Source organism: Anas acuta, chromosome 3 (genome assembly GCF_963932015.1).
Source record: "Anas acuta chromosome 3, bAnaAcu1.1, whole genome shotgun sequence".
NCBI classification, from domain to species: Eukaryota; Metazoa; Chordata; class Aves; order Anseriformes; family Anatidae; genus Anas; species Anas acuta.
The window spans coordinates 83810287-83830758 of NC_088981.1; the positions used below are offsets into that span (position 1 = coordinate 83810287).

A 20472-nucleotide genomic window follows, 5' to 3' on the forward strand; every position below is an offset into this window, starting at 1 on the left:
AAATGATCAAAGCCAGTATTAGATTATATATGTCTGTTATTTTATCACACTGGCAAGCTGTCTATTTCTGTAAACTTGTTCTCGGAAAAAGATTTTCCATCTCTTATATAATTTTTTTTGATGTTCACTCTCCCGTTTAAAGTTCTGCATACTTTTGATCTTGTTCTTTATAGACTGTACAAATTTTCTGCATAATTTAAAAACTAGCTTTCCAAAATGATTTCAATGAAGCTGGCAGAAGCACGGAAATATTATATCTCATTTTCAATGAACATGTATGCAAACAATTATAAAATTACATATAAATCAACATTAGTAGATATGTGTCTTTACTGAAAACCAGCCAGAATATGGAAGCTTAAATAAAAGAAAAAACACCCTTGGTAAAATTTCAATAAATGCCTTGAAAAACTTTGTTCCTTTTACATTTTTAGGTCAGCTTTAATGAATTTGTTCTTAGAAACGGTAAAACCTGATGGAAGCTACTTTCCCCAGATCCCCTAATTTCTACTTTTCTTTCAATGTTTCAATAACAAATGAAATTGTATTGCTGTATTCGTTGTACTGAATTCATAAGCACAGGGATAGAAATAAGATCTCAGGTTTCTATTCAGCATTTCCCGGAGAGAAATGTACAACATATCCTGCCAGATGAAACACTGAGGATTATGTTTACTATGTACACGCACAGATCAACACCATGACACTAAGTCCAGTGCATCCCAGATATAAAGAACTATTATTGGTGCATGTGATATATCAACAATCTTAACAAATGCAGTAATTATGTCCCCAATTTCCAGACACCATGCTGGAGCTGTAGGATCTCTGGAAAGTCAAACAAATAGATCCTCAAGCACTCTTTTACCATAGTACAGGAAGAAGGAATGAAAAAGAATAGGAACAGGATGTGTCCCAAGAAGCCTGGAGGTACAAAACCCTCGAACTTACTAATGATCAAGATCCAGTTTGCGAATTACAGCTATCAGTTCCACAGAACTACCTTCTCCAAGAAGTAGTTAAAGCAAAAAATTGTATGCGCTCTTTAAAGCTTCAAAAATAATTCTTGAAGAAAAAAAATATGAAATTAATCCAAATTAAAAGAAGATATCATATAGTCTGATTTTCAACAGCACTAAATACCCAGATGAAAAGTGAAAGCAAGCCTTCAGATCTACTGTATTATATCTACACTACACTCCCAAGTTAACTGAAACTTATTCATCAGTAAAATCAAGATGCAAAGATGAACAAATGACATGCAATAAATATTTTATTTCATCACATACAGCTTAACAGCCCAAAATATGGATAAGATTTCTCAACTACTGGTAATCAGGGAATCATAGAATAGTTTGGGTTGGAAGAGGAACTTAAAGATAATCTAATTTCAAGCCCCAAGCCATGAGACAGTCTGGCTTACACACATTTTGTATAGATTCATAAGTCTAGTGTAAGAAAAATCAACACACATGTCCGAGTAGAGCAATAATATAGCAGACAATCCTAGCTGTACATTGGCAGCAATGTAAGTAGATCAAGGGATAAAACCACTTGGAAAAGCGAAAATGTCATTCTTATTCCATCATTCAGGAAGGCTATCAGAGAGAAATCTTTAACAAAGTCTTTCCAAACAATAAAATGAAAAAACGTGAAGCTCTGTAATAGGCGAGACTGCTGATTAACAAACAGCAGGGAACAAAAAAGAAAATCCAATTTCTTTTTAACTTCACATCAATAGCTGAAGCATTGCCAGTCATTTTAACTGATCTATATTAGCAGAGCGCAAATCCTTATCTTCCTGCTAGTAGTTAAACAAAACAGAGGCTTTTAATCCATTCCTGCCTGCTTGTTGAGCTCGCGCAGCAGAGGTGAGGCCGCACCTCGAGTACTGTGTTCAGTTTTGGGCCCCTCGCTACAAGAAGGACATCGAGGTGCTTGAGCGGGTCCAGAGAAGGGCGACGAAGCTGGTGAGGGGCCTGGAGAACAAGTCCTACGAGGAGCGGCTGAGGGAGCTGGGCTTGTTCAGCCTGGAGAAGAGGAGGCTCAGGGGCGACCTTATCGCTCTCTACAGATACCTTAAAGGAGGCTGTAGAGAGGTGGGGGTTGGCCTGTTCTCCCACGTGCCTGGTGACAGGACGAGGGGGAACGGGCTAAAGTTGCGCCAGGGGAGTTTTAGGTTAGATGTTAGGAAGAACTTCTTTACTGAAAGGGTTGTGAGGCATTGGAACAGGCTGCCCAGGGAGGTGGTGGAGTCACCATCCTTGGAAGTCTTCAAAAGACGTTTAGATGTAGAGCTTAGGGATATGGTTTAGTGGGGACTGTTAGTGTTAGGTTAGAGGTTGGACTCGATGATCTTGAGGTCTCTTCCAACCTAGAAATTCTGTGATTCTGTGATTCTGACCGAGAGGCCGGCATCTCTGCAGGTGGCACAGCAGCTGCTGCTGGCACCGGCTGGGGTCTGGGCAGAGCTCAGAGCTACCACCAGCTGCTGCAACACAGAATAAGTTCCCCCAAAATGGAAGGAGCTGCAGTAAGAAATTTACATGGCAAGGAAAACCAGGTCCAATTTGCAATTTACACGGTGAGGACAATCCCGTCCATTAGCCTCCCAGACTGCAAAGAGCATGAATAGAACATGGTCCTTAGAAGCATGGCATTTACAGAAAACAAGTGGGGATGTGAAGGAAGGAACTGAGAACAGCCCTGTACTATGTTAAACACAGCAGGCATCCTTATCACACTGGGGCAAAGAGGCTGTCCTGCTGCACAGCCCTCCTGTGACATAATTATTACACCCTCACCTGCCTTGTGTGAAATGAAAGATGAAAATAAACCCCCAAAAATTAAAACTAAAAAAAAAAAAAGTTTGTAGTCTAACCTCTTGCCAATTTGTTTCAAATGAGAGTAAATGATCAGCTACTACAGAAAATAGACAAAGATCTAAAAGCATAATGCATTACAACTCCACATATCATAATGAGCTGTTTTATCTAAAACCAAATGATTAGTGCTACATGGAAAAAATTATCAAAACACATACTAGATATTGTAGACAGCTGTCATACTGTCTGTTGAGGTCTTTCAGAAGTTATTACTGTGCATTCAAATATTGACTTCTAATAAGGAATAAAGCTCCCAGAATGAATTTAAATTAATTTTTCAGGACCAATTTCAATCTGTTCTCCCTAACAAGTCAGTCTTGCTGTACTTCAGCCTGGAATCTACTTCCACCATCTCAGTGGTATCAGCACAATATACTCAGATTAAAATCCTAATGACAGCTCAAAGGCAGGGAAAGGACCAAGCAATTTGGATTGCTGGAAAAGGTTGGAATGCATTTTTGACAACAGCAAAGGCAGAAGCAGGAGGGAGCATTAACAGCAAGATGGGGAAAGAAAGAAAACTCAAACCTACTTTTATTTGTAGCCACCTGTCCACCACAACTCTGATCTTTGACCTTCCCTTAGCACTACATTTAAGAATAACCTTAAGTATCAAGAAAGACTTTATATTACAAATACTGTTCTCTGGAAAAAAAAAAAAAGTTCTGATGATACAGTAAAACAACATTATTAATATGGATCTGTGTCCACAGGAATGTGGATTTTAAATGATTTCAAATGAAATCATACAGATATGCTAAACAAAGAAGAGACGTAATAGTCATAATTATAGGTCTGTAAGGCTTACCATTTGATAAAATTCCGTATAGAGGTATACACACTGTATGCACACACACACACACACCACACCCTTTTCCATAACTCCACTGCCCCAAAGAAAGTAAAACTTTTTTTTTCTTCAAATGTTCTTAACATACATTCTTCTCATACATTTGCATCATTTGCCAGAGCCCTGTTTCAATTGTGAGGAAGGTTATGAATAAAATCACTTCCAAGGTTTCCAGCTGGTGCTCAAGAAATCTAGCTGTACATTCAGTACAGGAATTCTATATTATATTCAACAACCTGGAAGAAACAAGTTAATAGGCTTGCAATTATTCTTGAAACCTATTTTCAGGCAATTCTCTAGAACCTCTGACTCTGAGTAGAGAGAAAAAATGACCCTAATAGGTAGAATGCTGATGTTTTGATTCTTTTTTCTACAGTGAACAATGAATGCAAACTGAATGAAAAGTGTTCCTGTTAATACAAATACTGCTAGATGGCCGACCAAGCTTTCAAAAAAAAAGTTAACGACTCCTCTGCACTTTGACAGTTTTTATAAGCATATCTAGCTATCTGCATGTAGATGCACATGTCTATATATTTTCTTTGTTCCCAACTGAAACGAAAGTATTACATTGATCTCTGAGACAAGAGTAAAAGAAGTAAAAATTTGTTTGAAGCCCAAGATGAATAGCTCAAACTCAGAGTGTCAAAGCAACAAAAACGTTTTGCTCAGGAGTCATCATTCACAATTTGTTCTGACATTCAGCATAAATATCTTCTGAGTTGTCTAAAAATAAATGATGTCCAATGACTAATTCCCAGTTCTCTTACCAGCTTTACTTAAACAACTGTGTTCCTCTTGAAATCTACATAGCCTCTTATGGCAGAATAAAAACAATTCCCAGGAAGTATGATGCTACGAACCCCAGAATGTCCTTACCTCAAATAGCAGTGCATTAAGCTGTTGAAGTTTTTACTGCCTCTAACCTCAAGTGAGGTCCTTGCAACGACTTAAATTGCTGTCCCAGCATGTGGAAGTACATTCCCTTCCTGTGTGGATGTACATTTTCCAAGCAATGGATCTGACTGTCTCCTTTTAATAAGAACATTTACAAATGGAATCAGTATTGATACAAAAGTTTGACCCATTTAGTTACGTAACCATTTATACCCTTTAAACTGTGCCCATTCACCTAAGACGCAATGATTTTGTTACTTCTGACAAGCCATACAAATAAACAACAAATAGGAAAGACAAAGTTGGTACTAAAACTAAATTTATAAAAAAAATGCCCTTGTCTAACACAGAGGTGAGAGATAAGCTGTGTTATATAGAACACACTGTACCTCTGCTATGAGGAAAGGCTGAGAGAGCTGGGACTGTTCAGCCTGCAGAAGAGAAAGCTCGGAGAGATTTTATCAGTGTGTAGAAACACCTGAAGGGAGGGTGCAAACAGGATGGAGCCAGGCTTTTTCAGTGTCCCAGGGACAGGGTTCAGTGTACCCAGGACTGCAGAGTTCACAGTATTATGCTGAAGTTGCAAAATGCCCTGGTTAAACCTCACCACTTTGAAATCCACATCAGGGTAGATCTTTTTCCCCAGTTTAAAATGTATGCATGCAGGAACAGTGCATAAAGAACTAATGTGACCACAGCTGGATGCACATAGGAAACATCTTGGAGAGAAATGTTAGTGCAACCATAGAGCTTACTGCCTCAACACAGCAGGGCTTTATTGTTCCAATAGGTATCATTTTACACTATAAATGCCAAAAACAATCCTGAAAGACTAACGTGGCTTTTTCCTGCATAGCACTGAATACATAACATTATAGTGTGAAGACAGTGATGTAGAGATAACACAGAATGAAAACAGGCACAGCAGTAAGGCAAAGTAACCTGGAAAATTAAATGGCAACCAAAATCAGAAGAGTTGGCTACAGAGCTGGGCTGAACATCCACAGAAGCAATGAAAAGAGTGGATAATAAAATAATTAAGATTACTTTATGACCTTTTTATCACACAGATATCGTCAGGGTGTGGTTGATCTGTTCAACATAAATATTTGTAAGCTTCCTGCGAAGCTAACAGCCTATGACAGATTCCCAATGGGTTAGACACCACAAAAATACAGAGTAGCAGAGAATTCATATCCAAAACAACTTGCAATTTGAGTAGCTAAGACCGTGAAAACAGAAAAAAAAGATATGACACTCAGCATGGTGCACCCCAACGTGGTTTGAAATGTTTGTGTTTTTTTTTTAAACAGAAGAGTCTAAGCTAAATTAAAAGGACTCTGTCACTGACTAACTTTCTAATGCCTTTCAGTAAGTTTAGACTCTTGTGAAACAACCCTGCTAGAAGCACTCTTGTAACACTTTCGTTCCACCACTCTATGTGCTCTAAAGCAGTTAATGGTCATGGATGTGGAGACAATAGAGAAAAGTTGCATTTTGTGCCAACAGGTTCTTCTGCTTAATCTAAAAAAAAAGATTCAGGAAGATATTAACCAAATTCAGTGTGAGCTAAGCAAAGAAAAATTACTTCTAGGATTCTAGTGTGACTTCTTGATATCCTTAAGATCAATTCCTACGTACACATTGGAATCAATTATTTAGGAGATAAAACTGATTTTGTATTTTCAAAGTTGCTTTTGACTTCTAACCCACCTCATCCCTGTCACTTTATATAAGATATATTGATTTCATTTGTTCTTGTCCTTCAGTTCTTCACATCTCATTTGTTTTCTCATTCCTATATTTCTTACAGCTTTCCTTAATAGTGTCAATTAGTAGTTTCATATAAATTAGGTGTAAAGAGCCCCTGATGAGTTTTGGGGACCCCATATAACTTGTATAACACTACTGAAATAAGCAAAAAAAAAAAAGTGCTTTTCTCAATCAAATGTCTCTAAATCACCCAGTCATTGTCTTCTGGGTAATAAGTATGAACAGAATGCTTAAATAGTCTTTTAAAGTATAAAGTCAACTAAACTAACAGAAAGTATTTGTGAATCCAGTGAACTTGTAGCTCATAATTCCTTAACGCTTTGAGCTGTACTTGCCTACTTAAGCACAATTAGACACGTCTATTCAAACAGTCTTTCTGACTGTGTAACCTAAAACATAAGACTAATAGTAAAAGTTTCAAAAAATAAGGACTTCAGCAGCAGCCTCCAAACTTCACCAGTCCTTGACCAATTGTTAATAACACACTGTGGACAAGTTTGTCCTTCCCTTTGCCCACTGGCCTACTTTTTACATCATTTCATGGAAGCAAAATTAGGAAGTCTCAGAAACAAATGCAGATGGAAAATGTTGCAATAAAGAGATCCTTTCCACTAAAGAGGTCCTGTTCATCCAAGAAATCTTCACGGGCATGTTATAAAACTCCTTCAAAGTTTGAGACATCGCCACATTTTGTCAAGGTTTCATGAACAGAAATCTTTTCCTGTTTTGTTTTGTTTTTGTTTTTTTTTCCTCCTTACCAGTTTGAGCACACTGTTAAACATACAAAACAGTCTTGATAAATTAACTTGCTTCTTCAGTTTTTCTATCCTCATAACTAATATTTATTTTCAGTGTTAGAAGTAATAAGGCTATTAAAAATAATGTTTAAATAGATTAGATAGCCCTCCTTCTGTCTTTCAGAAATGACGCCAATATTATTTATTAACAGTCTCAAGTTTTGAAAATTTCAGCTGTCCCACAGACTCCTGAAATAATCAGGCATTATATATGCATTTCATCACAATACATTTAAAAAAAAAAAAAAACAAAAAACATTTGAATTACACAGAACAGTCAGGCTACTAATGCTAATTATCAGGATGACCAGTGGCTCAACAATTTATTATTTAATAGTTTAATATTATTTTAACCATTTATTATTTTAATATTTTAATTTTTCATTTAATTATATTAACAATGGCTCAGTGCAATTTATTCTTTTATTCTTGAAAATCAGATGAAATTTTGGCCAGTTCTGAAAGAGCTGCCATGGACAATCCAGCTCTTTGCAAGATTCACACATCTCCTGTTAGGACATATCTAATGCTACAGTTTCTGTGCAGAACATCCTCTCGAAGTGTTTCACTGGAACACAAGTGCACGAACTGTTCCTTCCCTGAGAATATGATCATTATTAATCAGCAATTGATGACTGTTGAACACCACATTGAATTCCCTAATGAATTTTGATACTATTTTGGAGGATCCAAGAATGAACTGACCAATTCACTGTTTTTCCCATGCCCCAGAACACACACAATGTCTATTTGGAACAAATTTTGAGTGGTATTCCTCAAGCAGCAAAAGTACTATACATGTAGTTTAAATAGAGTGCTGCTGGGAATGACCCACAGAACAGGCATCTTCAGAATATTTTCATTGACATTAACTAGATCTTTGGAGATTAAAATAAATAAATAAATAAATAAAATCAAGTAGTTTTTTCTTTACAGAGAAAGTGCATCAGGCTACCAAGAAAGAAAGTATAACAGACAAATTTTATTGCTGAGCCCATCATAATGGTTTAATTCCCCTCCACCTCCACCCCCCCCCCCCCCCCAAAAAAAAAAAAAATACTCAGTGATTTCTAACCTGATTGAAATAACCGTGTAGGACAAGCAATAGTGAGAGTATTCTCAGCAAAAATAAAGAGCTTTGACTTTACACTAGAAAAAGATTTTTAAAGTGCCAAAGCTATCTGAACCAGCTTCTTTCATCTTTACAATTACATTAAAAATGTAATGCAAAACTTAACAAAATATGTGGCAATTTACTTACAGCTCATAATACAAAGGCTGTCAGTCAATAACAAGGTGCAGCATGTGAGTAAAAGCTACTAGGTAGAACAAAAGCAGATGCAAGATATCCTCTGATATTCATTACGGCTCGCTCTCTATTTTCCAGATAGAAAGATTAAAACAAAACTGATGTTTCTTACAGCTGCAGAGAAAGACTGACAGAAGACGAACCAAAAGAATGAGAACATCTTTTGACGCTGTCTCCCATGACATCCTTGTCTTTAAATGGGAGAGACATGGATTTGATGGATGGACCATTCTGGTAAGCAATTGGCTGAACTGCCTCACTCAGAGTTGCTGTCAACAGATGAATGTCCAGGTGGAGATCAGTAATGAGTGGTGTTCCTCAGGGGTCAGTACTGGGACCAGTACTGGTTAACATTGTTGGAACTAGATGATCTTTAAGGACCCTCCCAAACCAAACCATTCTGTGATTCTATTATTCCAAGAAAATTAACAAAGTAAAATATATCTGTAAGTTAATCACACTACTCAGAACAACTGATAGCCCAACCCGTTGAGTGCGAGGTTTCAGAACTAGGCAAAGGGTTTTTGCTTTTCCACCACAACCAGAACAGGGAAGTACTGCTCCACTTCTCACCAGGAACTTAGCATCCCATGAAAATAAGTCTCCTTCATCAAGGAAGACATTCTATGCTTGAAAAGACTTTTCTTCCAAGTCAGAAATCATTTAAAACTATTACCAGGAAGACACACTATGAAACTGATTCCTATCCCCAGAACCTACTTATCTAGTCAAGGCTTCTAAGGTTCTCACAAATAACATCAACTACCCTTATGATGGAAATAAATAGCAACTGAAAGTTAAAATGAGATTTCTGAACCCAAGACTAAGGATGTTTATATATATATATATATATTTTTTTTTTCTATGTCTTCAGATATTCAAAACATTCATAGATCCAGAGTTAGTCTTAAATAATGAGCCCAGCCCTAAGTCAGAGTTCTGTAGTTGCCATATCTTCACGAAACATCTTAGATGCAGAAAAACAGATCAGTAAGTTTCTAGCCAGCAACAAACATTGTGAAGATGTCTTTCAAGTGGGGAAAGAAGAAAACACTGCTGATATTCCTCAGATCAGCAACTGTGTCTTTCAAGTAATTTTGAAAGACTCACATCAAGGAAAAACAGAATATGTATGCTAAATCTGAAGGCTAGCACATTTTATAATCTGAACAGCCATTCTGGAAAACTCCACCACATTTCTAAAAAAATGTTTTATTAAAACTCCAAGAGAAGCAGAAGCTTCAGCATGTAGGAATCCATTATCTGCCTCATCTCCAGCTCCTGAACTTAACCCCAATTCTGATAGCCTAAATTCACACAGCTCATCACAGGGCAGATGAATTGGTTTCACTGCAGATGTTGAACCCATTCACAGCTAGGATTCACAGGGCTTAGCATCTGAATTATTAACACAGGTTACATGGGAAACACAAGGTAATACGATGGAAAGACCCAAGCACAATAATCATAAAATAATTTAGAAAAATATGAATTTGACCAAGATAGTCAAAAATGCCACCTGCACCATCTTTGACCTTTTTCAAAAATAATAGTTATCAATAGTAGAATGATACATTGTCTACACAATGTTCTGCAAAACTGTTTTAAAAATTACTGTACCTTTTTTTTTTTTTAACATTCTTCTGAATACCCTTTTCTCCTTTATTTCGTCCCCTTTAAATTTATTTTTCTAAAGCAACTTGTTCCTCTATTTTCATTCTTGCAGTGCTGTATTCTACTATTCTCTTTTCTATTCTTTGTGCCCTCTTAATCAAAACCATCTAACAGTCTGTATTTCTTCTATCTTCACTCTTTATCAGTTACAAACTCTCTCTATCTGACCTAGTTCAACTAATGGCAAAATGAATAGTCATTTTCATGGTACAGCTATATTCATTTTCAGCCTGTTAGCCAAGGAAATGAGGGTTCTGTGACCTGGTCTTATTTTTCTGTCTTTTTGTCAGTCTCCTGATAGCCACTTTGCAGCCAAATGCAAGTCTTAATCATTAAAGATAAGGTCTTAGAGTTCCTGCAAGCTTGGTAAAAATCAGTCTAGGTAAGGGCGATCTAAATTGGCACCCCAATAAAAGAAAAGCTGCACTTAGCACCAACTTTCCCACTGATTTTTCAGCAACCAATAGGCACCAACAAACTTTATTGCTGCTTTTTGTCTAGCCAGCCATTAAAAAGGAGCTGAGTATCCTAATGGGGTAAGTGGGGAATAAGGAATGGCAGAAGGTAGGAAATATGGAACATAAATCTGTACCAAAACAGGCGTCATTACTTATGCAATATTTTCCATTCTTTATGATAATGTTATCCAAAGCAAAGAAGGAAATCCAGTTCTATATATTCATAGCATTGCATGGAAAGAAGACTGATAGTAAGGCCAAAGTCCATTAAGCATATCTTAGAGAATTGATTTTTTTTTCTTCAGGCTTCCATTTCAGAGAATTTTTCTACTTTTTTTTTTTTCCTAATTCATTAACACAATTACTGTTCAGTAATGTGAAGCAATTTTTAAATTCAAATTTCTATTAAAATACCATAACATACAAAACAGTATCTTCTATTTAAAAGAAACAACTCTGGTGCTTCTACTACAGCTTGATCTTTTTGATGCTTCTTGCTCAATCCAGTAACTTGGATTTAACCCCTTTTCCCCAGAGGAGTGATTATAGCCACAATGCTTTAAATAAAGGTAAAACATTACCTCTCAATACTATTTTTATACATCTCCAAGCATATCACTGAAAGAAGTATAGCTCTCAAACTTGTCAACTGAGCAAGACTACATAGGTTAAGACTATAAGAGCCTATATAAGGCTATAGGCTCTTCCCTGCAAATATTGGCGTCCTCACTGAATCCCACCAAGACCTTTGAGCCAAATGTCTCCAGGGAAGCAGGATTCATTCTTGGAGCACAATAATTAGCAAAGCTGTAGGTGTTCTCTCCATATTCCCGCATTGAACAACATTTGCATTTTCTTACAGAGTTAAAAAAGAAAACCACTATAGCAAAGCCTTTCTTAAAGATGGCATAAATGTTCCCAACTCCTTTTGACAGAAGCTCATGAATTACTGCTCCATAACAAATATGCACTCTCTGGTGCTGTTTTGGATGAAAGCTTTTCATGTGCAAGTTTATCAGTTTCTAAATTTCTCAGGTATGGCCTCTGCATAATATGGAATTGCTTTAGAGAGCTACAGTTGCTTAGACTTTGTGGAAAGGGAAATTGGTAAAGCAGGTATTGAACAGCTAGCATGCAGAATTGAGAAAAACAGCATTAGGTTGAGGGACCATATAGTTATATTGTAGTAACTTGAAGAAAATTAGACTATCCAAATCTTCAAAAGCTACTTGAAGTCCACAGCTATGAGCTTGCATTTACTTTAGATGACATGGGGAAAAGGTCACATTAATACATATTTTATTAATAGTAAGACCATGACACAAAGAAATCCAGTAACTTGCCAAATCCTAAGTTTGTGTCAGAAAAGACTTGTGACTAAGGCACTTGACTAATGCAAATCAATCTCTTCCTCTATAGTCCTGCATTTTTAATGATGTTTAGTTACAAAAGCTTTGAGTCTTTCAACGTATATAATTTTAGATTGTTCAAAATGTTTTCTTTATTTAAAGATCATCATTTTTGCATTACCACTACATATTTCATTACTTTAGAAGCTTGCAGATGTACACAAGATTCACAGTATTTTAAGAACGCACATTGTGAAAGCTTCAACACTCCACCACAACCATTTCCTCACTCGGTACTTTGCTGAATAATCAGTTTGTGCAACCATATTGATTCTGACATTAATTTAGGTGATAATGAAATAAAGATGAAAATAATAAGGAATACAGGAGAGAGACTCACAGGAATGTGAGTCCTGACTTCTACTTTACAGTGAGCTTTACTTTGATCTTTCCCAAATACTAAACAAAAAAAAAAAAAAATGGTATCTTATTATAGTGCATTACAAATACAGGTCAGAAAGCTACTTAACTCTATGATGCTTTAAGAAAAAACAAAATTACAATCATTAAAAAGAATTAGCACTGGTTGACATAACAAAAAATCAAGCATGCATGTAAATTTATCTTTTGCAATAAGCAAATCCCAGCATGATACTAAGATAGTGTCTGAAATGACAAAGATTCCATATATTATCTGTTCAATTACTTTCCTGAAATACATTTCAATTACCAAGCAATTACCCTTAGAAAACCTCTACATTTTGTAGCATTTCATTAGTGCAAACAAATGTTATTAAATAAAACAAAGAAGTTCTCTAAAGTTCTACTGCAAAAAAATAAACCAATCATGAGGATGCTCTTCAAATCTGGACTTACACATACCCTTTAACGCGTACATTAACCACTTTATATCCATTTTGATTTTTCAGTAGAAAGAATAATTTACACATGACTAGATAGATTACTTTGATAGATTTATTTTCTTTCATTGGAAAATAAAATTAAAACTATACAAACACAAACTGCCAACAGTACTTTTAAGATCTCAAATCACATTTTCCTCTAGTCAATCCATTATTTAAAATATAATTAAGCTCTATGCCAAGAAAAAAAAAGGATAGAAGGATAGCATAAAGAGATATCTCTAATGTCACCAAAACACTAGCTGGTACTTAGAAATTAATTGTTTCCATGGGCTTTTTAAAGAGCAACACTTAGTGCCATCATATTGCAAATACTTCAACACTAACAAACAGAAAGCTAATAGACAAGTCTTCCCTGCTTGATAACCCAAATTAAAAAAAAAAAAAAAATCAAAAAGTTGAAAAAAAATAATATCTCAGCTTCTGCTTTTAGTCTTAAAATAATAAACTATCTTACTGGTAAAAAGAAAGCCACTTACTCCACCACTTACTCTTTAAATTCATAACATCTTCCCATTTGCAATAAAGCCACTTAAACCCTTTTCCTCCCATTTGCAATAAAGTCCTTTTTCCTTAAGGAAGTTTGCAATCTCTCAAACACATCACTCTTGTGAACTTTAGAGTCTAGGTGACATGTCAGTGAGCACACCACAAATGTCAGAGATGATAATATACCATAGATTAGCACTTTGCGGTAGCCCTTGACCACATGCCAAAAGAGTGGTTTTACAGTTTTGTCATTTGTAGACCAAATAACTTAATAAAAAGGCCTTTTTTTAAAAAAAACATGGGATGGAGAAATCATAATGCACACTTCCAGCAAGAGCATTATATATACTGTAACCAAGTGGTTATAAATTACAATTTACTGTTTTTCTCAACCAGAAAGCTTAGCATAAACAACTTTTAAGCTACAAGACCTTAACCAATGTGCTATTGAAACTCAAGGCACACTGCATTACTGGCCTAAGCAACGTGACTTCGATTTAAACAGTGCGTTGTTTAGGCAAGTGCCTCAAATATGGTTCATGTGGAACAAAAACTCAATCACACAATCTCAAAATGACATCATTGTAAGTATGTTGTAACACCGGCACTCTTCTCTCTTGATGAATTTAGGCCAAATGAATGAATCCCCTACTTAACACCTGGTTTTAAAAAGCAATAAAGATTACTCTAGTGCTTAACATGGTTATTTTTAGATTGCATCAGATTAAGATGTTCCAGTACTTCACTAATTCAGTCTCCCACTGCTTTTTCTTCTTATACATTATCTTTCATATTCTATCATACTCAAAAAGCAGAGAAAGTGACCTGGACTAATTCCTCCTGAAGACTTTGCTGCAATTATATTTTATAAATAAAAAAAAAAAAACTTTTTTTTTTTTTAAACTAATTAAGCTTGCAAAACAACTAGATAACACTGGAACTGTGTGCTTTTTTAGTTCACAAGCTAGAATCTTGATTCACAGCAAAAGCACGTGCAAGGGTAAGCACACTGGTAGAGAGGTAGGGGAGAAAGAAGAGTCTCAATGAGGGAATGCAGGAAATGTATTTTGTACTAACATTTACCAAAAGCAAAGAGTACCTGTTCTCCCTCCATGCTTAGCAGTGTGGTGACATTCACTAGGCAATACATAAAATCCCAACACTTCCAGAACAGTTAGACGATTCGTGGTAAAGGCATAAGCCTGCTGTTCATATCAGGGGATATGAATCAAAATTGTGACAACATCCTAGCACTGCTTATTGAATGTCCTCCTTTTTCGCAGATGCCACTAGTCCATCCTGCATATCCTACCACTACAGTCCACTTCTTCCCTTCTCCTCAAACTAACAATGACAGATGCCATAGATCAGAATATTTCCTTTCATTTTCTTCCTTCTGGTCCAGCATTTATAGCTTTAGCTAGATAGCAACTCAAGTACAAGGGCTAGAAATTAATATAACACATCCTTGAAAATGGATAAGTGAAAGAAAAGAGCAACAAGAGCAATAACAGATGTTGCAACAACAATTTCTCCTGCTGTATGTGTTTGGAAGAGACAGAGAACTACAGGAATCAAATACCATTATTCTCAATTGTTATATTTTTCAGTGCCTAGGAAAATTAAAAGGAAAAAGAGAAAAGCTTTCCTCTTTTTAGGCCAAGAAAAGAGAATACACCAGGTGACAATAATGAACAGGTGCACAGATCTTCAGAGGTATTTAAATGGGTATCGGTACAGTAGCTGAGCATCTTCTGAAAGATGAAAATCTGATTTGGCAAACAACCATGCAGAGAATGGTGATGGGACCACAGCATCACTAATCAACATCACTGATCAGCTGCTTTATCTACTTTCTTCAATTAAAGCAACAGCAACCTTATCCCAAAATATTTAAGACATTAAATAGAAAAAGATGAAAATTATTAAATATACATATATATATATGTTCAAGTACTCTTTAATACAAGAATAAAATACATTTTAAACTTTACCCACCTTAAATCACAATTAACAATAAAGTAAATTATACCAAATCTTCTCGTTTCCAACAGTATCACAGAAACTCATGGTTCCTTTCAGGTAAGATTTCTCTGTTACCTTTCCAGGGAGTTGAAATCTAAGAACTAAATTTAAACAAACTAGTTGATCATCAAGTTTGCAAAGAATCGTCAAGAGTGAAGCAATTCTCCAAGCAATTCAATTTTGCTCTTCTGACACAACTCATTATGACTGGAAGGGGCAAGGAAACAAACAGCTCAGGCAGCAGATTAGACCATGCTTTGAGATACAGATGAATAATTTTAGCAGATGTAAACCCCCAAACAATCCCCTCAAAAAGAGGAAAAAAAAAAAAAAAAAACAGCCAAAGACTGACACCAAGCATGGGGAAACCTCAGCAATTCAAGTCTAGCCAATTTACATCAAACTACATTTTTTATAGGACTTTAGACAGTTTAAAGTACAGAAAGAGCTACTACATTCAATTTAATTAAAAACCGTATATTCAGTTTAATTAAAAATATATATGCAATTGAGCTGGGAGCAAAATTTCAAGCAGAAAAGATTAAGCTTTTCAGGTAAGAAGTGTCTTGAAATTCTGTCTGTCCTGTAAAAGGATATTCTGAACAAGAGGCACCTTCTTGGTTCTGTAGGGTTAGTTATATATCATAGTTGAATTTAAATCATACATCAGGGGAAAAACAAAAAAAACACTCAGCTTCTCTGCTGGAATGTGATACTAAACAGATAGAAGGTATAATTCATGTTTCTGATTTATGTATTTATTTTGCCATAAAAGCAGAAGTCTTCAGGAAGCTCTGAAATACACATATCAGTTTAAAGTAACTTAACAAATACTCCAAAACCACACATCAAATGAAACAATTCCTGAATACTAGTAGCAACAAGTCTAAATATCAGAAAAATTATATTCCAAACACAGAGCTAGAAAAAACTTTGGTCAGATTTGTTTCAACAAAAAGAAAATTTTTCTAGACCCATCTTTTCCACGTGTTAAACCACTACATAGTCATACAGTAATTGAAATCCACACACCTCATTCTACAACACCTTTCACGACCAGACAGGTTTTTTTTATTTTTATAAATTCACATGTAATTCAAAAATTCAGTTGTACACCAAAGCCCATGCATAGTCTGTCCTACTCCAAAGTATTATTGAGTGAAATATTATAAATTAGATTTCAGGACAATGAGGGTTACATGCGAAGGAAGAAGCAAACCACGAGGCTTTCAGATTAGTTCAGTCCCCATCTGTATAAAAGTAGCAACAAAAAACTTACTAACATACCTAAGAAGTCAAACATTTCAACATAGTAAAGGCCCTAATGCTTGTCAGAGCCTTCAAAAGATCCATAACAAGACAACAGGAAAACACAAGAGACAATGATTGTTTTCTATCATAACGTGAAAGTTTGGTAACCAAACATTCAGGATTTGATGCATTAATTCAGTTCACCAGATTTGCAGGGGACAGTAGTCAAACAAGCTAAAAGAATTACAAAAAACTACCGAGATTTTAGTAATACTTCATAGCAGCTTAAAAGAAAAAGCTGCTGTGGAATATATTGAGACTGAGCATAGATTTTCTTGAGTATATATGACAACAGGTACGTTAAACGGGCATTTTACAGAGACCTGAACTGCACTTCTCTACCGACTTCCACTAGTGTGAAATGTTCATTAAAACATGCCTTAAGACTTGGGGAATTTTACAAGTAGCGACTTGGTAGAAAAGTTACTGAAAAATAGATTTTATTTAGAATAAACCTTTTGATTTTGATGGGTGCTGTTGACTGGCACACCAAAATTGAAAGCAGTCCATAAGTGCAGGCTCTTTTGCACAAAACAAAGACAGGAGAGAAGGTAAAAGGATTGTCCAGTCCAACATAAGCAGCAGTGGAAAATGGAATAGCGTAATGAAAACCAAGTGTAATCAATACATCTATCTGATCAACATTTAGCCTGTCATCCTACCAGATACAACTCTAAGAGCTTTGGTAAATATCTTAATGATTAAATATCCTAATGAAAAACAAAGATCTTGTTATAAAATCAAAGACTATTTACATTCGGAAATCTCTGCAGTCTATCTAGTACAATTACAAACAGTTCAGATTGCCTTCACAGAAAGCTAATCAATACTGGCTGTTGAAAGAAAAATACTTACAGTAAGCCAAATATAATGCATTATGCTATTACACAACAGTTTGGTAAAAAGCAGACTAAATCTTGATATCATAAACATCAAAGTTAACTTAAAAGCTACAGAAGTATTTCAGTAATACTTAACACTAAAATCTCTAGGGTAAAGCTTAATAATGCACATGGAGTAAGAATCCTGAAAAAAACTAGTTTAGAAAAAGTAGCTGGCTCAACTAAGTGATAATAACAGGATAAATAGCTACAGACATTTAAAGGAAGGCGATACTGTAGCGAAGTAATAATTATCTCCATGGAAGAATGATTCATATATTATTACCACTGTGGAACTCCATCCCAACTTCCATTAGAATTCAATCAGCAGCAGTTACAATGGAAAAAAATAAAAATAAAAACACACATTGGAGCTATAAAATACCTTCTAACTATAGACTACGCACCACTACTCATTTACTTGCATAAATGCCTTTAAGTTTGAAGCCCATAACATGGGCAAAAGGGAAAATATTTTATGAGGAATTCATAGACCATATTATTAACACAATGCTCAGTGTTAACAGAAACAACATGCAAATGCCTCTCCTACTTAATGAAGGTGTTTTATTGTTTGTTTTTAAACAATCTGATTCTTTCTGTAGTAACACTTGTCAATACTAATGTGAAAGTGAATTCAAAGGATTGAGAGCTACTTTTAAACTGGAAGGAAGAACGGAGAAGGCAGAATTATATACATAAATGCCTCAGCTTTGAGGTACCTGCCCAAAACAATGACTACAAGCTTTCCATTCAAAGTTTTATTGAAATATAGAAGAGCAAAAGATGTGAATAATTACTTTATAAAATGGTTCTATATATTCTCATAACTCAGAGATGACTACTTGCAAGCATGGTTCCAGAGCTCTGCTTCTTCAAGCCAAGCAATAGCCCATGGCATGCTCTAAAAATCTGAAACTACAAGACCAAAAGACACAAGTTTCTCATGGAAACAGTGACAGAGTTAACTGTCATCATGTAAGTAGTATAATTTTAATCGCATTTTATAGGTATGAGCATCCACTTAAGTAAGAAATCCAAGGAGTAACAAGTAAAATGGCAAGAGATCAAGAACAGACAGCCAAGAAACATAAATCTGATCCCAGGATACCTGCATTGCAATTGTACAGTTCAATGCCTGGAGCATGCAGTTAAAGAATAAAGAAAAACACATCAAGCTTGCTGATTTTGATTTTCCTTTATTCACAAGCCAATTAGATGAAGTAAACTTAAAGGAATGGGAAGAACAAGCTGGTAGACCACTAGGTCTGCCAGGACATACTGCCTGTTAAATATAGGACACCAAGTATCTACTGCTTATAATTATTCATTCACTTTGATGACAATGGCCAACAAAAATGCTACCTGTGCATTAAGGAGAAAGCTCTAATGCACACCATAGAAAACCGCTCTCATCAAATACTGTTGATGGAAAACATGCACATGGTTTGCTCTAAGCCACTCTGTGGTGCTGTGTTATCTGCAAGCTCCCACTCTTGCTCCTTTCTCTTCCACTGAGATTTGCTCTTTCCAGCGAGTGCAGATGGTTTCCAGACTGCTGAGCATTTATCTTGACCTGTTGGGAGGTCTGCAAAGGCTCTTCAAGATAAGAGCAAAGCAACCCAAGTGCACAGAAGAACATATGCCCCTTTACTTTTCTGTATTAAATTGTATTACATTATATTGATTCTTTAAATCAAGTTCAAAGTTGCTATCATTGATAACGTCAATCTGTAAACTGCATTTCTGCAAAGACACCCGTATTTTCCTGAAAAAAAAGTCATATCCAAGTTACACAAGCTCACACTAACCCACAGGCCTTTAAAACTGCAATTCAGTTTATAGAGCCTTCATTACTAAGTCATAAAGGAACAATTTGCAGCATTTCTTTGCATTACAGGAGGAACTGTTCAGAAACAAGATGACTAATTAGGTAATAAATGCAAATCTTCATCAATATGCATGGGAAATATTTGCCTTCTAAATAATACATAAGAAAAAAAAAGTCCATTTGCAAATTCTCACTTGCAAAAGTGAAATCTACTGAACAATTTGATTGTAATTAATTTAAAGTGTAAATAGCACGCTTGATTCAATATAGGATGAATAAAATAGAATAACATGTACAGTCCTTTAGGAGTACTTAATCCTGAGCTACATTTCCCACTTCCAATAACACAGGCTTTTCAATACAAAATAATAATACAGCCACCAAATTTTACCCCCCAGTGTGACCAGAGAATCACTGGGAGGTGTGCTGTTGGCTTTTTAATCAGTACCACACCATCCAACAGTTCAGAGACAGGAAAATCCACACCATCTAATCTCTCCAAACCTTCAAAGCAAATCTGTTAAGCATAATGAAGGAAAAGAAAAAAAATCATCTGAAAGTATAATTTCTGGAAGGAAGAAAAGCATCTTTGAACAGTTTTGTAGGTTAAAATGAAACAATTTTTAATAGATATTAGATATACAACTCATATTTCAGTTTCTGGAACAGCACCCTTCATGACGGATTGCTATGCCAATAAGAATGCAGCTGATCGGTCAATTACTAGATCATTACCAATCTGTACAGTAATCAACATCTTTGCTGTGGCTGCACTAAACGTGGAAGTCTGCAGACACCTGCACCAGCTGGGGAGTCAGCAGAGCATGGTCAAGGCAGAGGTTTGGTTATCTGCCTCCTATATCGAGAAGCACGTTAGTTTCATGTGTTTTCATTTCCAGTTGAATGGGAGAGATCACTCCTGATCCCAGCTCCTGTGTACATGAACTAAGACATCAGAATAAGATGCTGATGTTAGAATAAGCACAGGAAATGCATCCTTCTCTCTTTCTCAAAAAAGTA

General features: G+C 35.8%; 1 protein-coding gene across 2 annotated transcripts in view; it reads right to left on the minus strand.

Moving 5' to 3' along the window:
• Positions 1-20472, minus strand: part of BCKDHB (branched chain keto acid dehydrogenase E1 subunit beta) — a 123132-nt gene that overhangs the window by 58435 nt on the left and 44225 nt on the right. The window contains exon 9 of one of the 2 annotated variants that reach the window (XM_068678106.1): positions 20248-20397. The exons of the other annotated variant lie outside the window; for it this stretch is intronic. Within the exon in view, the coding sequence (XP_068534207.1) occupies positions 20332-20397 (66 nt within the window). The 3' untranslated portion in view covers positions 20248-20331. Of the gene's footprint in view, positions 1-20247; positions 20398-20472 lie in introns of those variants that run through there. 2 annotated transcript variants of the gene reach the window in all.